At 44.8% G+C, this 16,254-nt stretch overlaps 1 protein-coding gene and 1 long non-coding RNA gene across 4 annotated transcripts in view; one reads left to right on the top strand and one right to left on the bottom strand.

The window, feature by feature from the left end:
- The window catches only part of LOC124308085 (leishmanolysin-like peptidase), a 213,388-nt gene that overhangs the window by 23,254 nt on the left and 173,880 nt on the right, over nucleotides 1-16,254 (bottom strand). For both annotated transcript variants that reach the window (XM_046770432.1, XM_046770433.1), the window contains exon 4: nucleotides 10,653-10,735. In XM_046770432.1, the coding sequence (XP_046626388.1) occupies nucleotides 10,653-10,735 (83 nt within the window). The remainder of the gene's footprint in view (nucleotides 1-10,652; nucleotides 10,736-16,254) is intronic.
- The window catches only part of LOC124308093 (uncharacterized), a 181,355-nt gene that overhangs the window by 14,924 nt on the left and 150,177 nt on the right, over nucleotides 1-16,254 (top strand). The window lies entirely within an intron of this gene.

The following is a 16,254-nucleotide window of genomic DNA, read 5'->3' as shown; positions in this document are numbered from 1 at the left end:
TTTTCAGATAAAAAAATGACACAACATTACGGTTGAGCCGAGAATAAGTAGTTTTTTTCCTTAAGCTTCTTCTCGTGCTACGTATTACGATTCGAACGAAATCGATGGACTCGGTTTGTATGGATTTACGATATAACGATGTTCGATCAGCTGGGACAGCGCTCTTCATAGGTGCATTTTGCAACTCATTCATAGCATTTTCGTAATGGGTTTTAGAGTGCCAGGTAAACGAGCGAAGGCAGACAATTTTTAAAAGGGTTTCAACGCTCGGTAGTAATTTAATTTCTTGGTTAAATACCAAGATTATATTTCTTATAGGAGAGGAAAATTGTGTGAAACGTGAAGAATGTAGATTGTACGTACGTAGATGTGAGCAGAGTTCGAGGTGAGGGAAATTCGTGAGTACCTAAATACGTAAAAGCAGAATAATTTTGAAGCATGTGAAAATCTGACACTGGAAAAGATAGGAGCAAGAAATAATGGATTTGTTTTTTTTTTAATTTCATATCCAATATTTGGCAGGAGGAGTCGAGCCTTGAAAGCATTGAAATGTGATTTCTAATTTCGTGCGTGCTATCCGATTCACGATTTACGTTAAACGATAACTCGAGTGTTGCATTAATTAAAGTAATAATTACCAGTAGAGGGAGCGAGCGTCAGGGAGAAGAGTGATAGAGAAAGCGAGAGAACGCAGAGAGAAATGATCAAATATTTCACGACGCTTTTAAATTAGAGGGTATTTAGGTGCCCAATGTGAGCAATTAACAGTCTCTCGGCGTAAACGCTATATATTAACACTAATTACCTTCATTAGTTATCCAGTGTTTCGCATACGAACCGTATTATTTTTCCTTCGTTTTGCGGGAAGGTAGTAGTTGGAAAAAATTTTCAACTTTTCACGTTTCTCAAAACAACTTTTGGACTTGTTTCTACAATTTTCTGACAAGGTCTTCTCGCGGAACGGATCTCGAGATAAATCTGCGATCGGTTTACTTTTAGAGCGATCAATCCGATCGTACGTAAGAACGAACGACGGACGTCTGGTGTAACGAAAACACACGACAAAATAGGTCGAGTCGCGTCGTCATCCAGTTTGCAGTTCGAGAGAAAGAGAGAAAGAGAGACGGAGAGGGAAGGGAAGATACAGTCGTACGTGAAACGGCGCCCAACCTCGTCGCCTCTGCGTTGACCCAATAGCGTCGTTTCCAGCGGAAGGAGGGAAACAGAGAAACCGTCTCCCCCCGAGCAAAGCGAAAAACGATACAAACTTGTTTCCTATCTCTGCTCACCCGGAGAATCGTCGCGCTTTTCAAATCACGCGGAACCATTACCAGGCACTGCGGCAGCAGGTTTATCCTCGGATGAAAGCAATATTGCATTCAACGCGACGCTTTTCATTTTCCCGCGAAACAGCCCTGAACCAAAATGGGGGGGGGGATATCGACTGGTCAATCGGAATCAGTTCTAAAACTTCTCGCGAGAGTGAAATTTTTGGATTACTGGAAAGAAAAAAGAACTCGGAGATGATTTGGTTGAATTTTTTCAAAATCCGATCAGGCTTGAACGAAGTGAAGTCAAACCAATGAATGAAATTTCATTTTAATCGGTTCATCCGTTTTCGAATTAGGGTGGTACTGACAAAAATGTATGTCATCGCAAATAAGTCAGGAATAGCGTGACAGATTTTTATAAAAATCTTGAAACGAACCGCGTCGATTGAGATGAAAATGATGCAAAGTTTGAATCTTTGAGCTAATTTTAGTACCTGATTTCTTGACTTTTCTCAATACAGAGAATCAGACCTCGAAGACAGAAACGAAATTTTGCAAAAAGTTCGAAGATGCGGTTTAACTCTACAAGTCTATCAGAATCGAGGACGGCCGCGCTTCCGGCGTGGCGAGCTTTCCGGACCGCAAGCTCTTCGTTGCAGCGAGTCGCTTTGACGTGGTTACTCAGTCTTGTTCTGCGGTGTCGCGGTTACCGGTCGTTCAGCGTTCGCCGCACACAGACACATTCGGCGAAGCTTGCCTTTGCGCGGATGCTGCGTGAAGGAGGAAGAGGTGGAGGAGGAGGAGGAGGAGGAGGAGGAGGAGAAGGATGCCAAAGCTGCCTGAGCAGCGGCTCGTAAAGTGGTCTTTGAATGTCGGACGGCGCCCGTTTTCCCGGCGAACCGTTGTCGCGTCATTAACGCCTTTGAGGCGAAGATGTAGGAGGTGAATTTCCCGTTGCAGGTCTTAAATTCCGCCCGGCACAGCCGGGAATCTAGAGGCCGTCGAAAGCGACGCCTGCGAGGTTCGTGACCTGCCTAATACGATGTTTAAGAATTCCGAGCGGCGGGCAGCGGAGCTTTAATTCGCAGGGCGGTTTTACGACCCGTCGAAAGCTGCGACGTGATTAATTTCTCGGAAAATACTAGGCGAGCTGTGAATTAACATTATGTGCGCTTTATTGGCCTACATCACTAGAAGAACAGCGGGGGGGTGCGGACGGAAACGAAATTAGAAACGAACGATCCGAACAACGTCGTTTCGTCGGAACGCGTCGCGCCTGCACGCGAATCGTAAGGGAAGTTGAGTTATTAATAGTCTGTACCGCCTTATTTTCACCCCCGTCACTTTCCTCAATTTTTTACTTTCCCTTATATTTATCTTCCCGCTGCGAGGCTTAGTCGAAAGGTAAGGACAGGCTTGATTACATACTTTCATACCCCTCCAATTTGCCCCGAGCATTTTTCTCGACTCAGGAACGAAAGAAAAACGAAAACTGATCCTTGCACGGCAAGGCTGCGCTCAAGACGACGGGATTTTATGCACCTTGATACACCGCCGCTGGTACAATATCGCGTACTTTCGGTACATTAGCCATGGTTCGGATTTCCTCGAAGAAAGAAGGGGCATTAATCTAAGGCTTTGCGAGTATAAACGGTGGAAACACAGCCGCCTTTGGGACATTAGTTCTTGATGTCAGGCTTCGCTGAGCAGACGCTTTGCCGCTGCAGGAGCGAGGATCGAGCCTTCGAGTAAATCGTTTCTCCTCCAAACGAGCGTTTCTATTTCTCTCAGATTTCAGGCATCAGTCAAGAATTTTACCCTCTTCGGATCTCCGGCGTGCCCATCGTACTCTCATTTCGCGTCTTCGACGAAAAATCACCCCGCCTTTCCGCCCCCGAGATACCATCGTCTACCTCGAAATTGGACCTGCGGATCCTATACCGTAAAATTCGATCACTTTTTTCCTCCGTTATCCGATTCTCAAACAGCTCGCCGCGGCACAGCGAGTTTGAAAAAGCATCGCGAGAGAAAGACACACGATTTACCATTACGCGTAACAGACTTCTGCGGTAAAAACGAAAGCAGCTTCAAAGTTTTCCCACATGAATCTTCTGTCAGATATTACACCAAAAGACAGAGTCCCCTTGTACGCAAAGGGAAAAATGAACACGTGGATTAGAATCACGTCGTTCATTCGCCCGTTAAATTGGGAACTTTTGAGGTTCCCTCGTCGGAATTGCCGGGCATTCTCTATCCTGTAAGAACAAAATGAAAATGGACCTCCGTCGGTCGGTCAGTAGCAAAGATATGAAACAAAATTTTCTCGGCAAACAGCGAACCTCGATCCTCGCCGCTCGGGGGTCGGATCCAATTTTCCTAACTTTACTGCGCGGCCGAAAATCCTCCGCCTGCTGACTGATCTGGGACTCACCGCCCACGTAAAAACGGTTTATTTTATCACATGCGGTATTACAGGACCTTCGACGGAAACGTCCCGCGGACAGGGAGCTGAGACGCGTATTTTCGCAACGTTGCGCTGACCGAGAACGCTGGAAATTCAAGGAAAATGCAGAGAGACTTTGGAAGGCAAAAAATAAGAAACACCGCGATTCGGGAGAAGTTTCACCCGTGACTTAGACTTGCAAATTGTACGAGCGTCTAACTACAAATTCCGTGGACGTAAAGCGCGGGGGAAGGGAAAAGTTTTCGCACCCAGGATCGAAAGACAAGAATTATAAGGCGTGCAGCTTGGAATTGTTCGCGTCATCGGTTTACAGGCCGGTTTGTTGGGCAGACGAGGAGAAAACTTTGAAACGCGATTACACACGCAATTCTGCAGTGCCGCGTATAATTAAATGCAAATATTTTACAGCTACGAGAGAAGGGCTCGTCGTCGTCGTCGCAGATCCCCGTTAACGATAATAAAGTTGACGTTAACAAACAACCGGCGCCGAATACTCGCGGCGGCGCAGGGCGTGGGAAATCCATTCGCTCATCCACGCGGAAACACATCCCTCGTATAATTAATGATTCTCGCGAATGTTCGCGACGTATTCTGCTCATTATTTTTCCAACCTTTCCCTGCAAGCAGCGAAGCAAGCACGCGATTCGCGCCGTCTGACCGTGGAAAGAAATCGCGCATAAGTCAGGAGATTCAAGTTAGTAACGTCGTCGTAACGAAACGTTGGGGAAAAAAATCGCTATGTTTGTATCATGACGCTTAAGGACCTAAGATTTCAAAACTCGGGAAATAACGGTTATGCCTCAGCATGAATCGTCACGATAACGTTACCAACTTCGGTACGATAAAGTTCCATTCCAACATTGCAAATTTTCACCCGAAACAATTTGCAATATTGTGATAACGTTTATACCGAATGGAAAAAAATCCCCGGGTCGTGTCGCATTATTTCAGGTTTTGCATATGCATGCAGGGATTGCAATAAAGCATCGAGTTTTTGCCCTGCGGTAACTCTCCGCGTTAAAACTCTGTGAGAAAAGCGACTCGTCGGAAAATTTACTGCCCTCTGAACCTGGCGGCGCGAGGCATTGCAGGTATCCGTTTAAATTCGCAGGTTGGTAAATTATTTAAAATTATTGTGCTAATCTGGGGATAAATGCGGGAAGCTTCACTCGTTAAACAATTATTAAACGGCGTCTCTGTCGTCGTCGCATTTCCCGGAGTTACGATTTATTAGTAGATTTGCGGGCGCGGTTCTCGAATTTGCGAGGTCGTTTTATGGGCTCCCACGCTGTCGCCCATTCCGCGACCATTAGATCTTTGAAAACGGTTAACGGGGGTCAAGAATGGCGGTGGTTTAACCCCTTCGCTGCATCCGGAATGTGGTAATAGTGTTTCGCATTGTTTCGCGACAATAATAACGTCCGTAACGGAGGCGAATATCAGCGTTACGAACAGCTCGCATCAAACTCCCGCTGTGCGGGCAACTTTATAAGAGGTTGACACGCGAGTGGAAAATTTGCGACAAATTAACCTTCAACTATTTAACCAAGAGTTTATTTCCCTTGCTTTTAGAAAATAAGGGAGGGAAAAATATTCGTTCGCTAATTTTTCACCTCCCTCGGGTAATTTAATATCCGTACCCGTTTAACGTACGGCGTTTGAGGAATTTCTCTAAACTATGTCGCAACTTCTTACTTGTCAGAAAAGAGCTTATCTCCTCTTGCGTGATAAAGCGCGATCCGCTTGCAATTTTACGCGGATAACACCTGTAGCAGGTAAAATTATTATATCTAGGTAGATTTTACAAGCTTCAAAATTTTCTACGAACAATTTTTGTTTTTAGTAAAAAGTTCAATCGAGCGCAAATCAACCTCCACCATTGTCTGCAAAGATCTTAGCTCTCAAAAGGACGAGGACAAAAATTGTATACCACGCTTAATCGCATCAGGAGTGAAAAACAGGTCTAGTGTATAAGGCGATGGAATTCTTGAGAAGGATTAAGGATTCCACATAATTTCAAGAAGATAGATCTCGTCACGCCGACGATGTGGAATAATTAATGGTAGTCGGAGCGAGGGCGAGGCCGAGGGTGGGTTGAATATCTGGTACAAGGGTGGCGAGGGGGTCGGTTGGTTTGTATCAGTATAACCCATGCCGCGAATCTGTGGACACGGAGCAAACAGACGGTTTCGCAGTAAATGGTAGAGGGGAGATGCGACGGGCGGTTGGCTTGTTGTTTTTGGAACGAAGAATGGAAGCTGAAGGTGGATACGTTGTGAATTGAGGAGGTTATCAGACCGAAATAATACGACGGTGCTGAGAAGCTGGCTGTCGTCAACGTACGACGACAAGAAGTCGTACAAAGAGACGATTTCTCGTCTGCCACCAGAACCGAAAATGGGCGTTTACGAAATTCATTTTTAAAGTAAAAATAAAGTGATCGTATTGTAAATTGAAATGAACGGCTAAAGCAGTCGCGTATGCAAAACGTGCGCTGCAAAACTCTTCTTGAATGGAAATTCGGGAATTTTATAATCGCGAATTGAAACGTCATTGGATTTCTCTCACATTTTGGAAGCCTTAAAATTCTACAAGTTCGTCAGGACTGCAGGCGGAATTTTAATTTTGCCGCGCGGATAGGTGGAGTTAACGTGAATTTCTGGACATCGGTTGAAACGTATACAGGGTACAACACAGGACGGTTACAAGGATTACAAATTCAACGCTTCACGCATATTTAATAGGCGGCACCGCGTATTCGAGGTGCAAAAAATCTCTCCCATCATCCGGGCGTTCCTCTTCACCTAAGTTTCGCCATTAAATCGACCCCTGCGAGAAGGCTAAGGTCCGCAAGAAATGACAACGACGACGAGAAGGAGGATGAAGCTGGTGTCCGTTGCCGTGAGGTACCTCATCCTTCAAACGAATTTCCACCACGCCGCGTTCAGCCTTCTACAACACGCGTCACAAGTCGATCGCTCAATTGCCCTCGACGGTAGGGAAAAAAAAAATCACCCACTCGCAGCCCTGCACGAATCGTTCGAGGATAAAAGAAAGCTCCAAGAAATAAGCCACAGTTTGAATTTCACACTTCCTGGCTTTGTCATTTTACTTCACTGATCGTTTCGTTAATTTTTTCACCGAATTGTTGCAAGGCTGCGGATAAATGTAACGCTATATTTTCCGTTCTATTGCTGCGTGATCGCATTGGCGACGGCGAAATCGACTCGGTCAGCGTCGAAAACGAGTGAATGGAAGTGGCTCGAGGGCTGACCGCATTCGGACCGCTACTACTTGAGACCGCCGCGATAGAATTTGCGGTGGTTTCTATTCGCGTGACGGAGGTTTGAAAGTGGATGAGGCTCCTCTGCCGGTTTAGAAGAGATATCCGAGGGCCATTGTCGCGTCAAGGGTCGACGTCGCGACGCGAATTCACAGGCTCCGAGTGTTTTCCCCTCGGAATAAATTAGAAACGGTTTCCCCCGCAAGTGTTAATGAGCAGCGAGACCGGCGCGCATCCCTCGTACAAAAGAGGAGGCGACTCCGGTGCTACCGATACTCTGGCCGCTGCACGATTCGTTCGAAATCTAATGAATATTACATGAGAGGGAGAGCTTTTTCGGAACACCTTGAGATCTCCTCTTACGCATAACAAGCCCGAATCCTAAACTACACAGGTCCACGAATACTTGTGAACTGAAAAATCGAAAGTAAGGTGGAGAGGATATCTGAAGAAGAATTCGAAGCATTGGTAAACCGAACGAACAGAATAACGTCGCAATTAACGATACTCGTAAAGTTCGCTTCAATTTCTTAGCGACCGCGTGAGAACCAAATTTCTCTGATCGTAATCAAACTTCCGCAACGTTTTGGTATAATCTAATAGGTTATGCATGCGATGCACCCAAGAAACGGTTGCAGCTAACCGACAGTGATCAGGAATTGGGACGTGCAGCGAAACGTCCGTAGAAGAGCAGCGGAAGCCAAGTTATATCCGTCTCCTAAGTCGGGAGAACAAGGGTCGATATGAGGCATCGTCCTTGCGCCTTGGAAACGCGTGTCTCACGGTTAGAGACGTGGCTGCAGCAGCGCTGATTCCAAGTCGGCGGCACGCCCGGAGCACCAAGGATCGACGGAACCGCGCAACGGTGTTTGCCGAAGAAGTTGGCACGGAGCCGAGCTCCGTATTCCTATTCCGGAGACGACGAGCTCTTCCAGCCCTCCGCCCCTCGTCCAACCGAATCAGGAATTAGGCACCGGATATTTCCTCTCCCGCGTCCCGTTTCTGCACTTCGAAGTCACCGACGCGACTCGGTTTTACACAGGAAGGATATTCCTCCCTGCGACACTTGAATGCGTAGAGGAATTTCATTAGTCGCTGAAAACGGTCCGCGATCCTCGACGGGAACCCTCGGGCTTCTTCGTTTCCTCATTCTCGCTCTTCGAGCTTTTTTTTTTTTGTGAAAAAACGCCGGCGGATCGTATCGACGGATTCGTGTGAGGGAAGAGGCAAAATCGCGGTTTCGTCCATCTATTTTTGGAACGGTGAAGTTCACGCGAGTTTGGACAGTGTGACGAAAAAAAAGCGATCCTTGTACGAGCTTTTACGAGTCCGTGATTGTCGAGCGCGGTAAAAGCAGCATCGTCGGGGAAAATCATTTTCCGCTGCACAAAGTCGGATCCTTCCTGCGCTTCGTCTTCGGCTTGACGTCGTATTTTCATGCCACTAGAGCTTCTGTTACGCCCAATTTAAGAGGAGAACCTCTTCCGCCTCCGATTCCCCTCCAAAATAAACGCCCGCGATTCCGGGTGCTCGGGGATTCAAACTGTCACAGATTCTAAGCCCCGGTACCAAGGCACTTATAAGCCCCCCGCTGCCAAGATTCGCGCCTTTCCTACAAATTGGAGCCTGCGTGGACGACTCGAGTTCGTTGGCGAGAATGATTGGCGTTTTTTTTTTTTTTTCTTTTTTTATTTTTCACGAATTCTTCGTTACCTTCCCGCAGGCAACGGTAAGGCAGGAGACGAATATCCCGGTTTCTTCAAAGGCAGTCGGGGTTAATTCGGAGAGAATGGGGTCCAACGTCTGATGCGACAATCTATAAACGAATGAGAGAGATCGGGAAAAGCGATCACAGTTTCATGCTCCAATAAATCGGAAATAACCTGACGAGGGTACGGGTATAAAATTGAAAGCCGATTGAAGCCGAAACCTCGTTTCATTGTCGACTTCTTCCTGTTTCTCAAAGCCTCCGATCCCCAAAGGATTCCTACAAAGTACAATGGTACTAACCCTTTCTGGATAAAATTCGACGATTTTACGATCTTACAACACACGCACTCGCCCAGACAAACGGGTTTTTATCCTACATCGGATTCACGCTTTAACGAAATCGCGTAAAACGGCTTTTCTACATCGCGAATAAAGTTTTTCTGTCTTTTTTTTTTCTTTTTAATTCACCGTTTCATTCAGCAACGAAACGTTTGATCACGAAACATCACCCGGCGCATGAAACAAATTGGTTTGAAATTTCGTATCGAAACACCGGGAATTGGCAAAGTCCGATCGTTCGACCTTAAATTTACAATCCTGACATTAAATTTCTCTTCTTCTGCCAAGTCTGCACAAGGACAAATGACAGTGGAATCTGTTTCCTTTCACTCGACGCGATGAAAAAATTCATCCGTGCAGAGTACGATATTACATTACAGGTAAAACGTGTATCTATCCGAAAAGTAACAATTTGAAAAATGAACAGGTATCGTCGGCCAATTATTATCGGACGTTAATGAATGAAAATTATGCATGTTACAAAACGGTACAAAATATAATTAAGCTCCTTGTCTTCGACCCGCGGAATTTAGGTATAAGGGTCAGAGGCAAGATCTGCAGCGTGAGATAAAGGCTTATCGAGCGAGATAATCCAAAGTTTGAATGACGCGAATTAATTCGAGTCGGTCCCAGCGGAGCGCGGCAGTCGGGGTCGATCACTGTCGCGGGGGTGCGGAAAAAAGAGAAAGAAAAGAGGAAAATAAACGACAGAGATTTGCATAGAACATCACCGACGGTGTACATCGGAACCCCTTCCTTGCTCTCCGGTGGCACCCGGAGAGCAGTCAGAGCCGCGGCAAGACTCCCGCAATAAATCAAGCCCTGACAACGCAAATACAAATCTCCGCTATATGCATAATCGCATGCTGCTGCGGCGAGAGAGGGAGAGAGAGGGAGGGAGAGAGAGAAAGAGAGATTTCGCCCCAGATGCAAACACCCTCTTCTCGTTCTCCTCGTACTCAACAGCCGTTCCGCGATAAATCTTTACCCGCGTTACTCGTGCTAATCACTCAAACATCTGTACGCGTATTCTACACGGACTATGAATTCAAATTGCAAATTAACCGCCAGTTTTCAGAGAAAATTTTTCATTCGGACACATCGTTTTTTTTTTTTTCTTGTAATAACTTTTCTTGTTTTCTTTACTTTCTTGTCCGGTATTTCTAATCATTCAACAAGGATATCTACACTGTCTGAAAATGCGTCCGAGACTTATTTCCTTTGTATAATGTAACTGGTTTCGACAAGTTTCGATTTCACTCGCGAGTTGATAAAACGTTGGCCAGACGCGAATAGTATAGCTCGATTTTTCAGGGAATACTTCCAGCTGTTTCCGACTGTCAGAGATAGAATCGAGACGATGCAAACACGCGATCTTGTGGCAACGAGTAGTTTTTGGGCATCAGGGCGATTCATCGTCGATTATTTTCTGACCGCTCGCGGTTGTTTTCGAGACGCAGCATGATGACTCCGAATTGTTAATTAAAGTTGCTACCAGTAAGGAATTCATGCACGGGATATCAATTTGTGATTTATATCGCACGATTCTGTAATAACGATAAATAAAGTGGACATTACAACTTACCGATTTAGACGAATCGTGTTTTTCGTCTCTCGGACCATCAGCGCTCTTTCCCAAAAATGGACGGCCTCGGGAAGAATGGTGTTCTGAAATGAGAAGACGATTTACGAGACTATTATTATTATTATTGTTGTTGTTATTTTTATTGTTGTTGATATTATTATTATCATGCCTGCACCTGACAATCAGTTTGGTTGACAGTTTTTTTCCCCACAATTCTATACAAGAGAAAATCTAACCTAATCACATTAAGTGCAAGAATTACGCGTGCTTCGTTGATTCAAAATTCTGCCATGGACCCGCCTATTTATGTAATATACACACACATAATAACGTATTCACGTGTATAATAATACTGAGAGAGAAAATAAAAATTCGTGTTCACAAAAGCGGAGCGGATAACTCGCGACACGCGATCCAGTCGAGCTCATGCCTAGCTAACTGAGGCTCGTAAAGCAGCGTTATAAGCAGAGGTAGGTACCTTATACGCATTGTTCAACGCGAAGATGAAACGAGTAAAAAAAAAATAAGAAAAAGGAAAGAAAACGTCCGAATAACAAGCGTAGTAAGGTAACGATAAAACAAAAGTAAAATAAATATAAAAAAATTCGATGCAATTACTCGCCTTGGCAGTTACGCTGTATCTACAATACCATGGTCAAATAAGACGCGTCACGCGATCATCACGGTTCAAATTACAACAGCATTTTGTCTCGGTGTTTCGGAGACCGAGTGTCGCTTCGAATTCTACTTGAAAGGGTCGTGGACGTAATTCGGTAGGACAGCTGCACGCGGAATATCACAAACTGATTAGACGATTTGACAAATGTTGTATGGTCGAAGCTTCTTCGATTCGAAGTTACTTCGGATTTTCGTATTGGTTTCAATCATATAGGATGGGAGTTCTTGGTCTGTTATGAGTTTGAATGATAACTGACAATGATTGAGCTGTCGAATCGTAATATCATTTATTAGCTCATATGGGAAAAGCCTGAGGCATAAAAACCCATGACGTTACAACGATCTTATTTTACATGTATTATCGTTACGTGTATGTCCTATCTTTACATGACGTCAAATCGGTCTAATGGAAACGTACGTCGTTCGTTTGACTCACACCATCGCAATCTCGCGTATATGATACGTTGTTTTTCGCATTATTTTCGTGTATCTGTACCGGGGGATCTTGAGCCGTTGCCGTTCTCTCGATCTCTGTGACAAGAACTGTTTTCGTCAACCTCGTTAGGTTGGATGTGTATCGGCCTTAGGCCTTATCGTGAACGTGTTTTCCGAAGCGAGTCGTTCTGACGACTGCTACAAATTCGCGCGCGCGTTTTCTCACTTATCCGCGAAAATCTGATACCAGTGCTGCCACGAGTCGATAAAGCGCGGCGATCTCGAGAAACTAGGATGGCGCGATATCCAACGAACTTCAGTCACCAAACAAATGTCATATGCTCGATAAATATTTTACTCCGGATTTCCGGAGTGACGTATTCTGCATGAAAATTTTGGTCTGTGTCTTTGATTATTTTTGTGGGTACGAATATTTTGTCAACTTTTTCAAAGTACTCGATCTGCAGATTGTTTCATTTTTATTTCTTTAGCGTGAATCGCAAATTCAAAAAATTAAAATCGTTTAAAATATAGTGTCTTAATTACATTTCTATACGGTGAATGAGTGATGGGATATTCACGAAAAAACATGTGAAAACGAGAGAGCATCCTACCTACGTCCATTTATTTTTTTTTTACTACAAGGGGTGAACAAACGGTTATTATAAGGTTTTCACTCGCAGGTTCGAAGACTCTGTTATCGTTAATAGCGGGCTAATGAGCCGTGTTCGTGATTAAAATGGAAACCGTTGGAAAGCTACGTTATTGCTGATAGTCGTCGTGACGACGTTCTCCGAGATTAGAAGACGACGCGACGCCGGTGACGATAATTAAACGATATAGCAATCGGTTAATAATAAAATTTGAGAAATTCGAAAGCGCGATATTGCTAATTTCAACGCCACCCTTGAAGCAAATCACTCTGTGTTTTTCACGGGTTCAAATTTTGTCTTCCATACGTTTTTTTTGACAAGTTCCAATTCTTTCGGAAAATTGCGAAAACAGGAAAACAGTTCCTTTTTTTCTTTCTCTGCCGACCGAGATTTGCTACTTGCAAATTGGTTCCATTATCGTGCCGTTTTACTTGAGAGGAAAAAAGCGTTATTATTTCGTTTTTTGTTTTGTTCCCTCAGCCGGGGTTGTAGGATAGACATGTATATATATACACACACGGACACACACACACGCACATCCGCATAGGGAGGGCGCGTTGTATCGATTTATTCAGGAAGGAAATCTAGCGTAACAGGCCGCAAAATACCTCTAAACATCCTTTTTGCGGGTTCCCGCGGTATTTCGCCCCCGAATCGAACCCCTTATCCATCACATTTCCATTCAACTGCCCGGCTCGAGGTCCTGATCCTTCACACATGCTTAGCCGGATGTGTACGCCGTATATCGCGGCAAAAGAACGCTTTTTATCCCTTCCCAGGCTGGGCGGTTGTTGTGTGGACGACGTGCACGTGGATCGAGATACCCCTTGAATAATACACCGACGGAAATATTCCCACCGTTCAAGGTGTACACGATACGGAGAAAATATTTACACCCCAAAGGGATCGGAGATGAGATATTGTACCGAATCGCAACGCCTCGAGGAAACGGATCCACGTAAATGTGTATTCAATTTTTTCGTTTCTTCGCACCTTACATTACAACTTTTAGTTAAAGCTTCTTTCGTATCGTTTCACATATGTACAAATAATTACTTCATAACTCTATCCAACAGTCCTCTGAATATGTACAATTTCATTCTATTTATCAGATAAATCAGATTTTGCCACGTTTATATCTCATTTGCGCTTTCAATTATCGCTGAGCGCTCTCGAAATCGAATTAATTTCCGCAATTAACAAGAACCGTGAATATCGGAGATATTTCGTCGGGAGAGAAACTGGAAATAAGCATATTATATCGGATGAAAAGAAGAGCTTAAGGAGACGAGTATGAAGGCAGGAACGCGGATTCGTGAGGAGTGATGGAAAATCAAAGAGCGCGAGAGACGCTCGAGCAGCGAAATAACCAAAGGAGCGAAAATTCAATTAGGAATCAAAATACACGGGCGTAGTACGTAACAATAAAAGCTCACCGGTTTCTCCGTTAAGCTGCCGGTGCAGCAGCCATGCGGTGCAACTGCGCGTTTGTACTTTACTCCCTCCTCGGGCCCGTTCCAATTTATTCGCTTAATTACCTAAAGGGTCACGCAACGTCGTCCGTCTTCTCTCTTTACACTATACCGGGGAAAATCACGCGAGTGGCAAGATTCTATTCGCAGAGTCTGCAATTTCATGACAAATTCGCCTTAGACTCGGAAAATCCCGAAAAACTTGACCACCGTACGCAGAAAATCACCACAGAAAAGTTCAAATAGGCAAATTGGTTTAAAAATATGCATGTCTTGCTGACCTGATAATCAAACATCAAAAACATGTATATTAAATGAAAACGACAAGAATCATCTTTCCGATTATCTTGTTGCGAAATATTCCGATGCAGCCAAGAAAATGATAAAAACATATTTAGAATATGGAAAATAATTACTTATCAGATCCAATTTCGGTTTTCCCATCACCGCGCGGCCGCATATGACGCGATATTCTAGTTAACAACATTCATTCGTTTCAAACATTCAACCACACCTTCAATCTGATCCGATATCTATCGGCGGAGATAATGGACCTTGTGACAACTAGGACCCGTCTCCCCTTTATTAAAAAGATTCCTAGAATATTAATTTCCTGTCATCGCTTTCACATCCATTACAATAATTACATCGTTTCCCAGATTTTCTCGGCGCCGCGTTCCATCTCAATATCCTCGAATCCAAGGGCGCTCCTTTATTATCTCCAACTTTAGCCCGTTCATTTGTCCGACTTCGGTCCATCATCGGTTGCGAGGACGAAGGAAAGGAAGGCGGCGCCTCGTCCATCACAATATCCCGTAACTCCTTTCGGGTTATCAGCTCCCCGAAGAAGCGGCCGCTTTCTTTTCGCTTTCCCGCTTCCTTTCAGCTTCCACATTTCTCGTCCCTGGCCGCCGGCTCGAAAGAGAGGCGCGTATAATTTCGGGTGCTTGAGAGTTTCGAATTTCCTCGTAGACGCGAAAAGGGTCGAGGTTGGTGTCGCGCGGATTTAATTTCTCCGAACGAAATCCTTTCACCCAAAGTGCCGGGGAGAGAGGAGAAGGAATTCACTCTTTTTCGAGCGCAAATGAATGACGGGGACAAAAAGCTTCTCGCAGCTCGTAAGCGACGCCGATTGAACGATTTGAAACAACCCGAGGAGGAAGATTTACCGCCCGCTTCGAGGCAAAACGCCCTTCTCGAATTGCGAATAACCCCGGCAAAATTTGAGCTTGCGCGTGCTTCTATCAGAGACAAAGAATCGCTTTCGCGATTTCAATCCCCGTGACGAAAAGTAGAGGTAAAAATAAAACGTCGAAGAAACAAAGAACGAAATTTGAATTTTCGATTCTGCCATAAGCACAAGGCTACGAAGCAAACCCCGGGCAAAAATACCAGAGAAACTTCGACGCGCTAAGACGGCTATTTCAGCACGATTTCTGCCTCCCCGACGGTCGTTCATATTAAATGTAAATTCAGTCGCATTTAAATTTCAGATGTAATTAGATTCATTTGCTGCTGCAGAGGATGCGGCTGTTGAACGAGACGAGACGATAGAGGGGGAGGAATTAAGAGAAGCACGAATATACACGGTGTCGGTAATACAAGCGAAAAAAATCGGGAAAAATCCCTATGCCGGCGAAATATTTCGTGCCTGAAGCTGCTAAGTAGAATTCGGTCTCCCGTCTAAATATAATAACAAGACTTGCAGGTATTTTAGATTTTCACCGAGGTTCCCGTGGAGCGAATTTACGGCTTGAACAACTGCAATTTTATTCATGAAGCGGGCGTTAGGCTTTAGATAACTAGCAGGTAATTTCAACAAAAGCCGTCTCGGGTGCTCCCTCGAATATATATGGCCGAAAGCGGGGAATGAGAAACCGTTTCGGGACAGTACAACGTGCACACGCTCCTGTACCTTCCTACCTCGAGGACACGCTTAGCACATCCTAGTGCCAATTGCTTCCGTTTTCCGCGAACGGTTTTTCGGCGTCCGATTAGAGGGATGGGGAGGACCATTTTCACTTTAGGAGAAAAAAATCAGAAATACGTAAATAAAGTTCCGAGAATTTTTTGCCAACGATTGTAAATAAAATATCAAACAGCGCAAGGCTTCGACGCAAATATGTAGAATTCAACACGAAGTGTGAGAGGGAGGGAGCAGATCGTTGTGCGCGGCGTGCGATTTATTCAAGAGTTGAGTAAAATTTTGAACTTTCCTCGTTACGCGGGGACGAAGCTACGTGGAATTCTAGCTCGAAATAAATCCTCTTATCTGGCGATGCAATTAGCTTGAAATAAATTCTGCGGTAAACGTGCTGCTGGGTTTTACCTTAGACTCGGCTGTTCGAAAACAACGACTCATTT

Source organism: Neodiprion virginianus, chromosome 6 (assembly GCF_021901495.1).
Source record: "Neodiprion virginianus isolate iyNeoVirg1 chromosome 6, iyNeoVirg1.1, whole genome shotgun sequence".
NCBI classification, from domain to species: domain Eukaryota; kingdom Metazoa; phylum Arthropoda; class Insecta; order Hymenoptera; family Diprionidae; genus Neodiprion; species Neodiprion virginianus.
The sequence above is the reverse complement of the archived record's forward strand: the minus strand, read 5'-3'. Positions and strand labels throughout refer to the sequence as shown.